Here is a 13,674-nt window from a genome sequence, read left to right as displayed (position 1 = left end):
CAGTGATAGTAAATATCGTGGACCTTTATCGGTTACGTAATTAAATTTCAGACGTAATCGACATTGTCAAGGACCAGCACATGGGCGACTATGTGAAAGAGGAGGACCCAAAATTATACGTGTCCCAGAAAAGTGGCAGAGGGCCGCTCTCCGAATCATGGCTGGAGGATTACTGGGCCGACGTAAAAGTATGAGTCTTCCGCAATTTAAACAATTTCTCCTTAGATGTAATTGGATTAAAATCAACTGGGCGCTCGAGGCCACCGTGAGCTTACTCTCGCAATATCATTTAACTAATGGTCTAACTTTAACGTCAATTTCCAGTTTGACACTAATACGATCCTGTCAGTTATAGAGAAGTTTATTTCTCAACGTATGAATACATAAACAGTGGTGTGGTCCCTACTTTATAATCCATACAATATGAGCTTGGCTTTAAAATTTTATCAAATAAAGCATCATATGCAAACGTTCAAGGTCCGTCGAACACGTTTCTTCATTATGCAATGAATCTCATATTCTACAAGATTATTTCTGTGTGTACTGGAACCATTCCAGAGACCAAGAAAATTCGTAAAAAACATATCGAGTTGTACGTACCCAAGAACCACTCTAGTAGACAGCCTTCCAAATTCATCGACGATTTCCAACCACTATTAGCAAGTGGTAATCGATAAAGATACAGTAAGACACTGTTGTTTAGGGCAAGCAACAGCCAACGCCGGCCGGGAAGTCGTTGATGTGCGCTTACAAGCTATGTCGCGTGGAATTCCGTTACTGGGGCCTGCAAACAAAATTAGAAAAGTTCATACACGACACGGGTTAGTATTATACGTAAGCACATTTTGTTTACTCGTTGTTTCTCGGTACAGCTGAACCTCCTTTGAAATTTCAGCTCTGCGGAAAACCATGTTACGCGCGCACACGCAAGCTTGGGCATGGCAGGACGAATGGATCGGCCTGACGATGGAGGATATCCGAGAAATCGAACGTCAAACTCAGCTGGCGCTGCAGCGAAGGATGGGAGCCGTCGAGGGCGGCGAAGAGGCCACCGAGGAGAACCAAGACATGTCCACGTCCAACGCGTCTCCTCAGGACTCGGACGTCGCCATGACTTTAGCCGCGACCCTGGGAAGCATAGAGAAGAACGAGGACCTGCAGAGTCCGCAAAGCGTCCGAAAATCGTCCGACATACCAACGATGAACACGACAGGTAGCTCCGAAGGCGAGGTCAGCCCCGAAGACTCACCGACCGAAGTACCTGAACTCAGGTAAAATAGGATGTAAAATCAGGAATCTTTTTCGCTTTTTTCGAACTCGGTTCGAGTTGCGTTTTATTCACTGTTTTATTCATTGTTTCAGAAATGTTCCCGCCGAGGATAAAGACGCTAAGAAAGGCTGGAAGAAGAATAAAACGTCGGTGCATTCGCCCTGTTCGAACAAGAGTTTCGACATGCAGATAGCGAATTGGCGGATGGAAAGCATCGTCAGGGAATCCGAGTCGGGTAGCGAGGACGAGTTCTTCGATTGTCAAGGTAAAACGCCAGTTCATCTTGCACAGCATGACGGTAATTCCTTCCAAGGTTTTAAAAAGTAATACGTTTGGCTTGTGGAATTGTATAATGAAGCAGACGCATCGGCGAATTTCTTGGACACCGTGGACTTTCTCTTTTACACCGAGCTTCTAAGCAAACAAATTAGAAAAGTAAATTCACGAAGGCAAATATAGAAACCGCGGTTCGTTCGGAAATTCGCACCGTGCGAGTAGAAATATACAGCATGAGCAGGCGTTAACGTTTTCTATTTGTTTTATGTGTACCCTCTCTGTTTCTTTTTTTTTATGTCGCATTCCACACTGCAGCTGGGTTCGTTATACCTATTATACGCGAAGGTAGGACACGTAGATGAATTCTTAGAACTACAAACATTTTAAAATGTCCGTTGGAAGATATATTCCAAGGATTTAAAGATCAACATTGACACTAGTGTTAGTATTGTTTACATAAGTCTTGAAACATTGCATGATTGCATCCATGCCTTTGTAATATAAACAAAAAGATACTTGTTGCACGAAGAGACGTACATACCTATGGAAAGTATACACAACATTGAGCATGGAACTTCTAAAAACAGCTCAGCATGGCTACGCAGACTCCGAAAACAGCAGACCTTATCTAGAGTCGATATTTGAATTTAATGCAGCATAACGCCGTCTCCTTGCGTTACCGTTTCCTGCTTCTTGTGACGTCTATTCTAATCTGAGAGGGGAAGCATCCCGATTCGTGTTCTTCTATTTCCTCTCTTAACACGTGTCACAATTATATAAAAAGGCACGATGCATAAGCAATGTTAAAATTTCTGATTACACAGAGGGCTTCGGAGATAACTCTTCATTAGCTAAATGGAGTTCTTTGGATCTTCTAGCAGAAGAGGAGGACAATACGTTCACCCCGACCAGCACCGCGAACAAAGAAGGTAAACAATGATCGGTGAACCGGATATTAAGTCTTTAACTACCGTTACGAGTCATTTTAACACCTTATTTACAGACGACACAATATTCTCGCCTTCCTACCTCCAACGAATGGCTTGTGAACGTAGCAGTAAAAGATTGCAGATCTCGACATCGGCCAGCATCGACGTCTCGTGTCCAGCTTCGCCTCAACATTCACCGACCCATCATCCTTGCAAAACTACCGTGCTTCTTATCGTGATGCATGCTGGAAGCGTTTTAGGTAATTAATATAAATTTAAAAAATTGTTCGATCGATCTTACAATTATTTGAATATTTTAGACGCCAACGTTGACTTGACCGCGAAGAAATCGGACATTACAACGTTCAAAGGAGCCTTTGAGTCGGTCATGAGACAACACTATCCCAGTATGGTTGGACACGTCGCCATTAAATATGTTTCCTGCCCCTCTATCTGTACAGAAGGTCTGGGTATCTTGTCCAGGTAAAGTTGAAAACCAAAGAAACGACTTTTTAAATAATTTGTATGTAGCGTTTCTTCATGGGAATCCGATGGTTTCTCTTTTAGTTTAAGTCCATATAGTTTTGACGTGTCGCCTTCTTCTACGGATGCCCCTCAAGTGACGCACGACACTATCCCAATTGGTGCGATACCATTGTTCGCTAGTTCCACTCCTGAATATCAAGATGCTGTCTCGCGAGTCATAGCTGGAGCTAATCAAGTTTACCACGAGTTTATTAAAAGCGAAGAAGGCCGTGGTTTCACAGGGCAGATTTGCTTCGTCGGAGACTCGGTGGGAGCGATTTTAACGTTTGACGCTTTGTGTAGATCATCCCATTCTAGGCACAATAACGAGAACAATATTTTAACCAACCAAGGCGCCGAGAACAATGAAGACGGTAAACATTTGGCCGCACCGTCTCCTAGGAGAAAATCATCCGGCTCTAGGTGAGAGGTTTATTAACGTCTAACGGGGATACTGCCATTAAAAGATACTAAACATATTCTTCTTTTGTTTAGCGATAGCCAACAGCTTTGTAAATTGGACTTCGATGTAGGAGAGTTTTTTATGTTCGGCAGTCCGCTTGCTTTAGTTCTGGCGTATAGAAAAATTTCTTTGGGCGGTGATAAGAATAGTAATATAAAAAGGCCGTTTGTGAATCAGGTGTACAACTTATTCCATCCTACGGATCCCGTAGCTGCTAGGCTAGAGCCACTGATCTCAGCGAAATTTTCTCTACTTCCACCCGTTAACGTGGCTCGGTACCAAAAGTATCCGCTCGGGAATGGTCAACCGTTTCATTTGTGTACGTATCGTTTGAAAATCGTCAGAATTAAATTGCTGGTGAGAAATTATCGATCGAACGATGTATTATTTTTAGTGGAAGCAATTCAGACAAACCCACAACTCTTTACCGATAATCTAAACATTCCAAACGTATCGATGTCTCACGTGAGGCGAATGTCCGATATATCGATTCACAGTACCATGTCCGGTATGATTGAAAATGTTCCTTTACAAGTAGTATCTAATTGTAAGTGAGAAGTAAATTATGATACTTAACGGTAATATTAAAAAAATTAATATTACTTTGCAACTATTTACAGTAACGCAAAAATGGTGGGGTACAAAGAGATTGGACTATGCTCTCTACTGTCCAGAAGGTCTAGCGAATTTTCCTACGAACGCTTTGCCGCATCTTTTTCATGCTAGTTACTGGGAATCTTCCGACGTGATTGCATTCATTGTACGACAATTAGGGAGATTCGACTCACCGATACTTACTAACGAGGAGAAAGAATTAACTTGCTTCCGTCCAGGTCAACCTAGAGAAAAGTGGAATAAGAAACGCACTTCTGTTAAGTTAAAGGTAAATCGAAATGAACAAAATTTCATATCGAGATAATCGAACAAGCGTTTGTTCGATTACCCGAATACGAATTTTCATTTTCAGAATGTTGCTGCCAATCATAGAGCGAATGATGTAATTGTTAGAGAAGGAGCACCTCAAGTGTTGGTTGCTAGATTTATGTACAGTCCGATCGACGTTATCGCTTTAACAGGTGTGTTGAATATAATTTCATGCAAAACATTTACGGAACATATTTTACATAATCTATTTTCACAGGCGAGAAGGTGGACGTACACATTATGAAGGATGATCCTGCAGGAGAATGGACGTACTTATCGACCGAAGTAACTGATAAAAATGGTAGAATAACGTATAAAATACCTGATGACAAAGCGTTAAGCTATGGACTTTATCCAGTTAAAATGATTGTTAGGTAATACGATTGATCTGCACGCGAAAATAAAGTATTACCAAGATGTGTTTAAAATTGAACCATCGTCTTCCAGGGGCGATCATACATCCGTAGACTTTTTCTTGGCTGTGATTCCACCTAAAACAGAATGTGTGGTATTTAGTATAGACGGTTCCTTTACGGCAAGCATGTCTGTCAGTGGGAAGGATCCGAAAGTTAGGGCAGGAGCTGTTGACGTTGTCAGGTACATTAAAAGCTGTGATATTTGAATATAAATTTTCTTTTCATCCACTGATCCGAGCGTGTTTCATCCAGGCACTGGCAAGAACTGGGCTATTTAATTATTTATATTACCGCGAGGCCTGACATGCAGCAGCAGAAAGTTGTTTCCTGGCTGTCTCAACATAACTTTCCGCATGGACTCGTGTCCTTTGCGGACGGTCTTTCGACGGACCCTCTTGGTCACAAAGCTGCGTACTTAAACAAACTCGTTCAGGTAAAAATAATTAACCATCGCATCGCGTTGCACGCTAATTTTTACTTTCTCTTAATGATTCTTTTTTTTTCTGCTCCTTAGGAACACGGTGTAATAATTCATCACGCGTACGGCAGTAGCAAAGATATTAGCGTTTACACTGCAATTAATCTTAGGCCAAATCAAATTTTCATCATCGGAAAAGTGCCAAAGAAGCACCACGCTCTGGCGACGATTCTTCACGATGGTTATGCCGCTCATTTAACCATGCTACAGGCGCACGGTGGTTCGAGACCTGCTCAGGGTAATGCGCGCATGGTGATCCCGAGAGGTCAGTTTGGTTTACCCGGACTAAATGCTTCTCTACGGCGGAGAAGGTAAGCTATCCAGTCCCTGAATACAATCAATGTGGATATTGTGTCTTATCAGCTTACACGTTGCCGTGATGTGGAAATTTTTAAGGTAATGATTCATTCGATCCTTGCTATCCTCGACGTTCAGATGTTTCGGTCGCCGCAGAACGCTGGAGGTGTCATGCGTGTGCGATAAGTGTTGTCTCCTAGAAAGAGGGCACGCTGGCCGTGTGTAAGGCATTTCGGAGATTAATCAAAAACTCTATTGTCTGTACATAGATAACGCTGTATTTTTATAGCTGGACATACTGTGATATCAGTATGAAAATTTCAATGCGAAAGTAGTTATTTCAGAGGTAATCGATGATGGTGCGATCTTCGTATTCGAATCGCGGCCGAATCAATGTTAACTAAAAATCCGTGTATGTCGAGAGATTTCTCTATAAAAACAATCCTAGACTACGAGAACAAGGTACTTAAACCACGAATAATCTAAGTAGTCTTGGCATGGTATAATCCATAAGAAAACAAACGATATAGACCAGCGAATGTCTTCGAAACACTGGTTCGGTGTTTCTCAAACTCGGATCAAGTTTGGGAAACGCTATTTTAGTCTATATCGTATGTTCGGATATAGAAATCATCCTTACGTGACGTCCGCTGTATAGAGTAATAATACAGCAGTTGGATCGCGACTACGTCCAACTTCGGTTGGAAAATATTTCTGTAGTTGTATCTAGTACACGCCACCATAATCTATGTACAGTACTGTCATCCATGTTGGTACACATCATTCTCATCTTCCCTTTATCTTCTTCCGCTTTTTGCGTTAGAATGACGCTGCGTTTTACGGATAGAAAGATAGCATTTTGATCAGTTCTGTTTATTATTGTAACCGTAGGCGTGCATATGCCCTTAAGATTTGGATCGACGTAACTTTTTCATTTTCCAATGTTAGGAGCGACCTTAACGACAACTAATTTTTCTATTTATCTAATACGTATTTTTCACTCTCTTTAGCTGTTAGATAAAGGGTTTGAACAGTGTTTAAAGCTTATAAGTTTCTTCCTTACAGGTACCTGTTATGAAGATATGTCTAGTCACGCAGCGTAGTCGATATCATGCTCTCGGCAAAAGCCGCCGCCAATTCTACGCTCAAACTTAATGTTTTATCTGTCAGCCATACATATGTCCAGTATTTATGGTTAATCAACATATGAGTGTCTAGATGTACAGAGACTAAACAGTTTTTTCGTTACCTCCAGAAATGATCTGATCTCACTCTTTAACGACCAAGGTAAACCAGAGCCCCTTACCGCTTGAAATCTGTTAGGTGGAATGTTTGTGTTACAGAAAATATTAAGCTAGATCCACCACCGACGATCGAGTCATTTTTCACTGAACAGAAGTTAAATCGAGCATCTTCTTTTTTAATTTAAATTATTCTTTGCGTTTCGATTCGGTGGTAGATCGGGCCGAGACATCTGCTTGTACAAGAGACTAACAGCACGACTGAACATTTAATACAACAGAAGCTCTGACACGATGCACGATTATACTTGTGAATGCCGTTACAAAAACACTACGATACACGGGCATAACGGTGTACCGTCGAATCGACAGCTATTTTCACAAAATCACGCGTTCTACAACTGTCTTTCAATATGCTTCTGACACGATATTTAAGTATCCTTTCTAGCTATGTATCAAAACCCTGCAGACGGAGCGGATGTGCAGATCCTACAGCGATTCGAACCATTCTTTACACACGGTATTGCCTCTCTTTTTACGATCAAATCGGGATTTGACTAAATGCAAACAATAATTGGGGCGAGTCCATCGCAAGTATCCCTAATGTAGACTGATGTAAGAAACGAGGCAGAACTGTACTTGGAGCCAGTCAGCTTGAATCTTGAATTGGATCAAGCTGAAGGGACTTTTTCTTATTTCCTGTTTCATTGTACCATTCTCTGTACTAAAGCAACTTCCATTGTAGAGGCTCCGTTGAAGGAAATTGATAACTACGTACGAAACAAGACCTTCCACAATGGAAGGTATGCTCATACACATACGTTTATTTACTCATTTAAGGAATGTACGAATAATCCACTCTGCATCGCTGTCATTCCAGACGAGACAGCCTTCATCGTCATTCGATCATTCATTCGTGCTTCTTTACTCACCGAGATGTTATATTTCTCTCACGCTTTCAGTATTAACATCCAAACACGCCGCTAGTTCTTCTATGCTGTTAATCCATGTCCTCATCTGCTTCCACGATCGGCGATCTACGCACGTCTCGTTGATCGATGCGGTATATTACTTGTCACGATTGTGCTACAACATATTTAAATAACGTTCGAGAGGTCCTTCGTTGGAAGATACACGTCTTAGATTTAGACTCGTAGATTTTAGTCGAATCTAATTATGTTTAATGAAAAGTAATCGGGGACGATTGTCGATTTAGAATTAGCAAGACGGAGCAGGGACCACTGCGGACTCGTTGCGTATACGACGCAATGGAATTCGCTCGATAAGAAGAACGTTAACCGGAACATTTGATTCTATCTAACGCTGGGAACTTGAACGACCGATTCAATTTCCTAGCGCGGTTTTGCGGAGAAACATCTACACGTCAATAAGCAACAATAACTTGATTCTTCAGGCATGATTCATGATAACCCTGCAGCCGATAGTAAATCAGTCTCGTTTAACGCTTATCCTGTTTGCCAGTTTTTTAACAATTTTATCGTATCTTTAACTTTTGAGGGTGCTTAAGGAAACACTTTGCTCAGAACAATTATGAATATTTAATAACTTCGTATGGAGATCGAAAGTTTGATTTGTAGTCTCTTAGTGGCAAGCACGATCTAATTATTCTGAGCAACGTAGTAGACGACAGACCCATATTGACTAGCAGTACGTTATACATGCACAAACATATAAAATTCTGAAACTCACGGAGTTTATTCGGCAATAATTTACTAACACCGACGAATGATAGCTCTTTCAGGCTGGTCAAGCGGGCAATGACGCAACCAATTCCAAGCAGGATGCTGTTGCCTTTGGAGAGATCAACGAGCGTCGGTCCTTCGATTTCGTCGCAGACTGGACCAGCGAGAAGAACCACGGCACCGGAGAAACTCTGACGATTCGCTCGCTGCCGGTCGTTCTTCGAGTCCCGGCACTGAACGAGAACATTGTATCGCGAGGATAGCTCGGATATAGCTCTCAACGCGCGTCCAACCAAAGAGAGATCCTCGTACGTTTCGACCGACGCGTGCTCAACGATCTAAAGATGATTCTACTTTGTTACTCCACTTTTGTATCCTCTCTGTGTATACCTGTAAAGTTAAACGCCGTGGTCGTCGTTCGTGACGGTTCACGTGTACATACGAATCGCGAAATCATACAGACCCTCCCCCTCCGCCGCCCTCCGAGAAGGATCTCTCCGATCGAACAACGGATCGAGCGTACGAGGACCTTTCTCTTTCGGCGATAATCCGCGCGATCAAAACTTTTCTACCGGCGTGACCAGACCTTTTTTTCTAACGACTTGGACCAGCGTCTCGCGAGCGTCGAGACGCGTATTTTCGACGCTCGCGCGATCCTGACCACACCGAGCACTCTCTGTAAGCGTTTCAGAGATAAACGGACGCGGTTGTGGCGTCCTTCGCAAAGTGATCGAACATGATCAAAATTTTTGATAAAATAGTCGGAGGATAAAGTGTCTAGTTCCTACTGTGAATGACGAATAAAAGGAAGCACGTTTCCCTAGAAGAGCACCGGATTTTTTAGAGTTTCGTTCCCGCGTAGTCCCTCGATCGGTTTCGCGATCTGCAAAGAAAAAAAAGAAAAAAAAAATAAACAAAAAACGTGTATGTACAATCATCTTTTACCGTAGTCGCACCGCTCTGTTCGTAGTTTGTAAGACGCGGGCAAATATTCGTTGAAATTGTTACCTGAATCTATTCGTTGTTATCGAGGCGAAACCGATATTAACCGTGACATTAACTGTTAGCGATAATTAGCGCGTAAGTCCTGTTAGTGGTCCGATCGATCGCCAAGATCCATCGGATGTTGCAAATACATAATGTCGCGCCCAAGTTCCTTCGGTGCTACGTTATTTTCAATGTGCTGTCCGTATCGATTTCTAAAAAGAACGGAGGTTTAGATTATTTGCAAAAGTATAACACCGTTTTGTATGTTGTCTATTTGAGCAGTTTCGTGGATAGGACAGGGCGTTTCCCGATAAACGTTGGTACAAAGACACTTCCCTCTAATCGCATAGTTCCGTGTGTCGTGTCCGACAATGTAAATACGAACAAGGGTGTACATAAGTCGCTGCAATGTTCATGGATAATGGTTAGAATATAATTTATTAGTTAGCTACGATCTTCGTCGACGGGTTTGCTGTCCAGATGATAATAACTGTAGCTATTCTCGCGTGAACAAACGGATAGCTCCGCGACGAAGGGGGTTGACGTTAGTTATCGACGCGTTTTGTCGACAATTGTGCGCTTAAACATTTTCCAATTAGATGAACAATTTATCGTCCACATATCGGTCGAGGAAATGTATCTAATTTTGTAATTGGTAACAATTAAAATTATTGCGTCGCTTATTGTTATGACTAATTACTAACGAGATAGTTGCTCGACGCGATAGTAAAAGCTCAGCCGATTCGATCGTGTAAACCGTTCGTTGCAACGATATCTAAAAAGAAACGCTTTTAAGAAATGATGCAACTTGATTCTTTGAACCTCGTGTCGCCGTAGACGATGGATCATTTCTTCTTTTCTTTTCTGAGCTGAGTGTTCCGATAGCAGACGAAATTAGATTAACAATTAATTAAATCATTGTTGTACCATCATTGTTCCTTGACTGTTTAAATAATATTGTAGTCGGTCGAAGATCTGACATCGATCTAGTTCTGGCGTATGAAAAGATAAATCATATATTATTACTTGGCGTTGTCTACGCGTTGTGATGCGGTACGCGAAGCAGATTTATTAATATTAACCGAAATACTGACTGTTTGTATCGTTGTAAAGTGGCACGAGCGTAGTTCTGTATACAGGTATATGATATACTGTGTAGGTATATATACATACGTCTATCAGAATGTGTCCGTATACGTGTATATAACTGTGTATATGTATGTATAGGGTGTTTCAGAAGCGTGTAACTTTGTTGGATCGTCGACGGATCGTTAGAACAAGATTAAAAAGGAAAGAGTTCTATATGTTTATTATATATTCACGGATCTCAAACACTTTTTACAACGTTCAGTTTAATATGTAAAAAATGTTAAAAGTCGTTTCTGTGGATACCGAAAGGATTATTTATCAACGCCAGAGTTCAAATTATGCGTCAGACTAACCGGTAAAGTTATCCGCGAAATACCTTATATATATATGTATACGACGACATAAATGTTAAGATATATTATATATTTATTCGTAGACGTGACTGCAAAGATATTTTACTTATACGGATGAACGATTATTATCACTGGTAATAAGAGTTATATTTTTGTTAGCATAACTTAAATGACATGTTGTAATAACTAATCAAGAGTCATTGTTTTATATTATGCAACCTCGCTCTAACGTAATGATTGTTTTATATATCGTTGACTCATGATTTTCTTGATCAGCCTTAGCTGGAAAGGATTTCAGATATCTGAATAGAACGCCTGGCCAACAAAACTGTATTCCACTTTCTTCATTGGGTATTACAATAAATGATAAATCATTGTCGTTTAAATTGCACTCTGTTCATTTTTGCATTGTGTTTACCTTTAACATACTATCAACATTTTGTAATAAGACTGCAGCGCTACCAACTATAAGAATCAAAACTAATCTAGCGAAGAAGCTCTACATTTATAGACCTAACCTAGACATGTCTCGTTCTACTTACCCCCCGAGATTCGACGAATATTTCGCGCCAAATTCGACGTTGGCGATCATGGCGTCCTCCTTGAAGTTGGCGTTCTTCCTTGAATTCGAATCTGCAACAGAAATAAACTGCGAATTAGGATCCAATGCATTAAACAAATATACTTATACCACAATTAGACAACCATTAAACTCTAAATATGTTCTAAGAAATTGTAATTTAGAGAGATATAATGACAATTAACACTGGCAAGATATCAAGAAAAAGGCGCGAAGCCGATTCAACTGTTTTCACGATTCCTATTCCTAATAGAGATTAGAAGTGTCTAGATATTGTTAGGTGAAGAGTAACGTACCTTATTATACGCCAGATTCCAGACAGGTATGAACACGTCCGAACACTCCAAACACGTTTACTTTCACCGAACTAATGACGACCCCGTACCACCAGTGGTCACGTAGCCAATTGAACGAGGAGTGGGGAGGGCCTCTTTCTCTCTCTCTTTCTCTCATTTGCTTCGATAGTCGAGAGAGAGAGAGAGAGAGCGAGCTAAATCTCGTACCTCGAATAATTTTGTTGATATCGTAAGGTAAATGTTACCCTAGGTAGAAATTGTGAAAAATAATAAAGATTCCAGGCCAACATTTAATCCTCTAACCATTTCTTATCGTCTCATGTTCTTTTCGTTGCAAAATATCCGTATTCTCGATCGATAATGTCGTTCATAAGCAAATCAATCGATAGAAATACTTTAATGTTGATTATACAAACGTATAATGTGTAAATATATTAACTTTCGATCTAAATTCCAATCAATGTTTTCCATGTAACATTCTCTCGATGTATAACAATCATTTTCATTGTCAAGCATTCAGCGATTCAGCAGAAAAAACAGGAAGGGCTCATACTATAGATTCGTCTAAAGACGTTCAAGTCGTATATCTTGCGTTTTCAATTTTCTGAACAATTTTTGAAATGATAGAGTTTACAAAAGATATGGAAAATATCACATTAAGTCCAACAATGACGACGAAATTGAAAAATCGAGACATGGTGAATAAAATTAGACACGGATCGCCAAAGTTGCAAGAGATTCTTAGAGAGGTTAAATGTCTTGTTATTTTACGTATTCTAAAAACATTGAAAATGTAGTAGTAGTACACTAGTTGAGCAATGCAGTATGTTAATATTCAAATTCGATTTTAGAGGTGTCGGCAGAAAATGCGAGAGAAACGGGGACAATTGTTTAACAGAGGTAGATTCGGTTTAGAAATCAACTCGAAAAATGTACAAGATACATTGAACGATATTGTACGCAATGAATTGAATGATATCGCTGCTACAAATTTAGATCCAGACGTGAATCCTTTTTCTCATGTAATTAATGAGCCTCTTAATCCGGAAGAAGCACTAGAACTTGAAAGTGAAATTCTTGATGAAGAAGGTAAGTCTAATAGACCTGTAGTATTTCACATATATTCTACATATTTAAACTTTAATATCATATTTAAAATTTTATTATCTACCACTTACAGAACAATGGATTTTGCAAGAGTATGAAAGAATGTCACAAGAAGAATTAGAATTCCTAGCATTAACAGCAGATAGTGAATTTCAAGAAGTTATTTGTCCAATGTGTCAAAGATCTAATCTAACAGAAGACATGAATCAAATAATTTGTAAGTCTTGCAACTTTATGTTAAACAATATCAGCTTGAAAAACTTGGGGAATCTAATAAATAAGTGTGTAAATTCTCATACTGTAAAGTGTAATGAGTCACCTGGTTTCTTACCACTTTCAGAGAAAGATATGTGTTTATTTCTGGTTTGTGATAAGTGTTCCACTTTTACACCAATAATATAAATTGTGCTATTTTCTAATAAATAAATAATTTATGAATTGTTCTTAAACTTAGAAACTTCATTAAAAAAGTAAGAGTATCTGTTTCTCTATTTTTATACAATTGTTGTCCAATGTAAATTATTACTAGTAATTTATTAACTAATAAAGTATTTAACAATAGATGTAAAGAAACATTATAAAAGCAATATATAAAAAAAAATTGACAATAGACACTTTGATGTCTGTGTAAAACAATCTTAAACATGTGGTATTTCTGTTTTATAAATAAATTCTCATGTCAGGTTAGTATAGGAGCACAAGAGGGAATGAATAAAATTTAAAGTTTCTTTATGGAAGTA

The 13,674-nt window shown here is 39.8% G+C and overlaps 2 protein-coding genes across 15 annotated transcripts in view; both read left to right on the top strand.

Moving 5' to 3' along the window:
• Rdgb (retinal degeneration B) overlaps window positions 1-11,337 on the top strand; it is a 32,133-nt gene extending 20,796 nt beyond the window's left edge. For 4 of the 14 annotated variants that reach the window (XM_076771100.1, XM_076771099.1, XM_076771101.1 and 1 more), the window contains exons 4-21: window positions 52-188; window positions 704-821; window positions 896-1,271; window positions 1,363-1,568; window positions 1,862-1,891; window positions 2,428-2,475; window positions 2,550-2,735; window positions 2,796-2,958; window positions 3,043-3,423; window positions 3,496-3,782; window positions 3,858-4,010; window positions 4,084-4,346; window positions 4,431-4,539; window positions 4,605-4,761; window positions 4,835-4,984; window positions 5,056-5,236; window positions 5,318-5,592; window positions 8,573-11,337. In XM_076771100.1, the coding sequence (XP_076627215.1) occupies window positions 52-188; window positions 704-821; window positions 896-1,271; window positions 1,363-1,568; window positions 1,862-1,891; window positions 2,428-2,475; window positions 2,550-2,735; window positions 2,796-2,958; window positions 3,043-3,423; window positions 3,496-3,782; window positions 3,858-4,010; window positions 4,084-4,346; window positions 4,431-4,539; window positions 4,605-4,761; window positions 4,835-4,984; window positions 5,056-5,236; window positions 5,318-5,592; window positions 8,573-8,717 (3,365 nt within the window). In that variant the 3' untranslated portion in view covers window positions 8,718-11,337. Of the gene's footprint in view, window positions 1-51; window positions 189-703; window positions 822-895; window positions 1,272-1,362; window positions 1,569-1,861; window positions 1,892-2,370; window positions 2,476-2,549; window positions 2,736-2,795; window positions 2,959-3,042; window positions 3,424-3,495; window positions 3,783-3,857; window positions 4,011-4,083; window positions 4,347-4,430; window positions 4,540-4,604; window positions 4,762-4,834; window positions 4,985-5,055; window positions 5,237-5,317; window positions 5,593-5,677; window positions 7,418-8,572 lie in introns of those variants that run through there. The other 10 variants (XR_013080133.1, XM_076771106.1, XM_076771111.1 and 7 more) reach the window with 10 other exon arrangements.
• A 1,019-nt stretch (window positions 11,338-12,356) lies between these two features.
• LOC143344755 (RPA-interacting protein) lies at window positions 12,357-13,664 on the top strand. The gene is made up of 3 exons (XM_076771139.1): window positions 12,357-12,576; window positions 12,679-12,916; window positions 13,008-13,664. Exons 1-3 carry the CDS (start codon window positions 12,448-12,450, stop codon window positions 13,334-13,336), a joined length of 696 nt encoding a protein of 231 aa, XP_076627254.1. The 5' UTR covers window positions 12,357-12,447; the 3' UTR covers window positions 13,337-13,664.
• The last annotated feature ends 10 nt before the right edge of the window (window positions 13,665-13,674 follow it).

The sequence above is a fragment of the Colletes latitarsis genome, chromosome 8, assembly GCF_051014445.1.
Source record: "Colletes latitarsis isolate SP2378_abdomen chromosome 8, iyColLati1, whole genome shotgun sequence".
In the NCBI taxonomy this organism is placed as follows: domain Eukaryota; kingdom Metazoa; phylum Arthropoda; class Insecta; order Hymenoptera; family Colletidae; genus Colletes; species Colletes latitarsis.
This window is presented reverse-complemented; position numbering and strand designations above follow the sequence as displayed.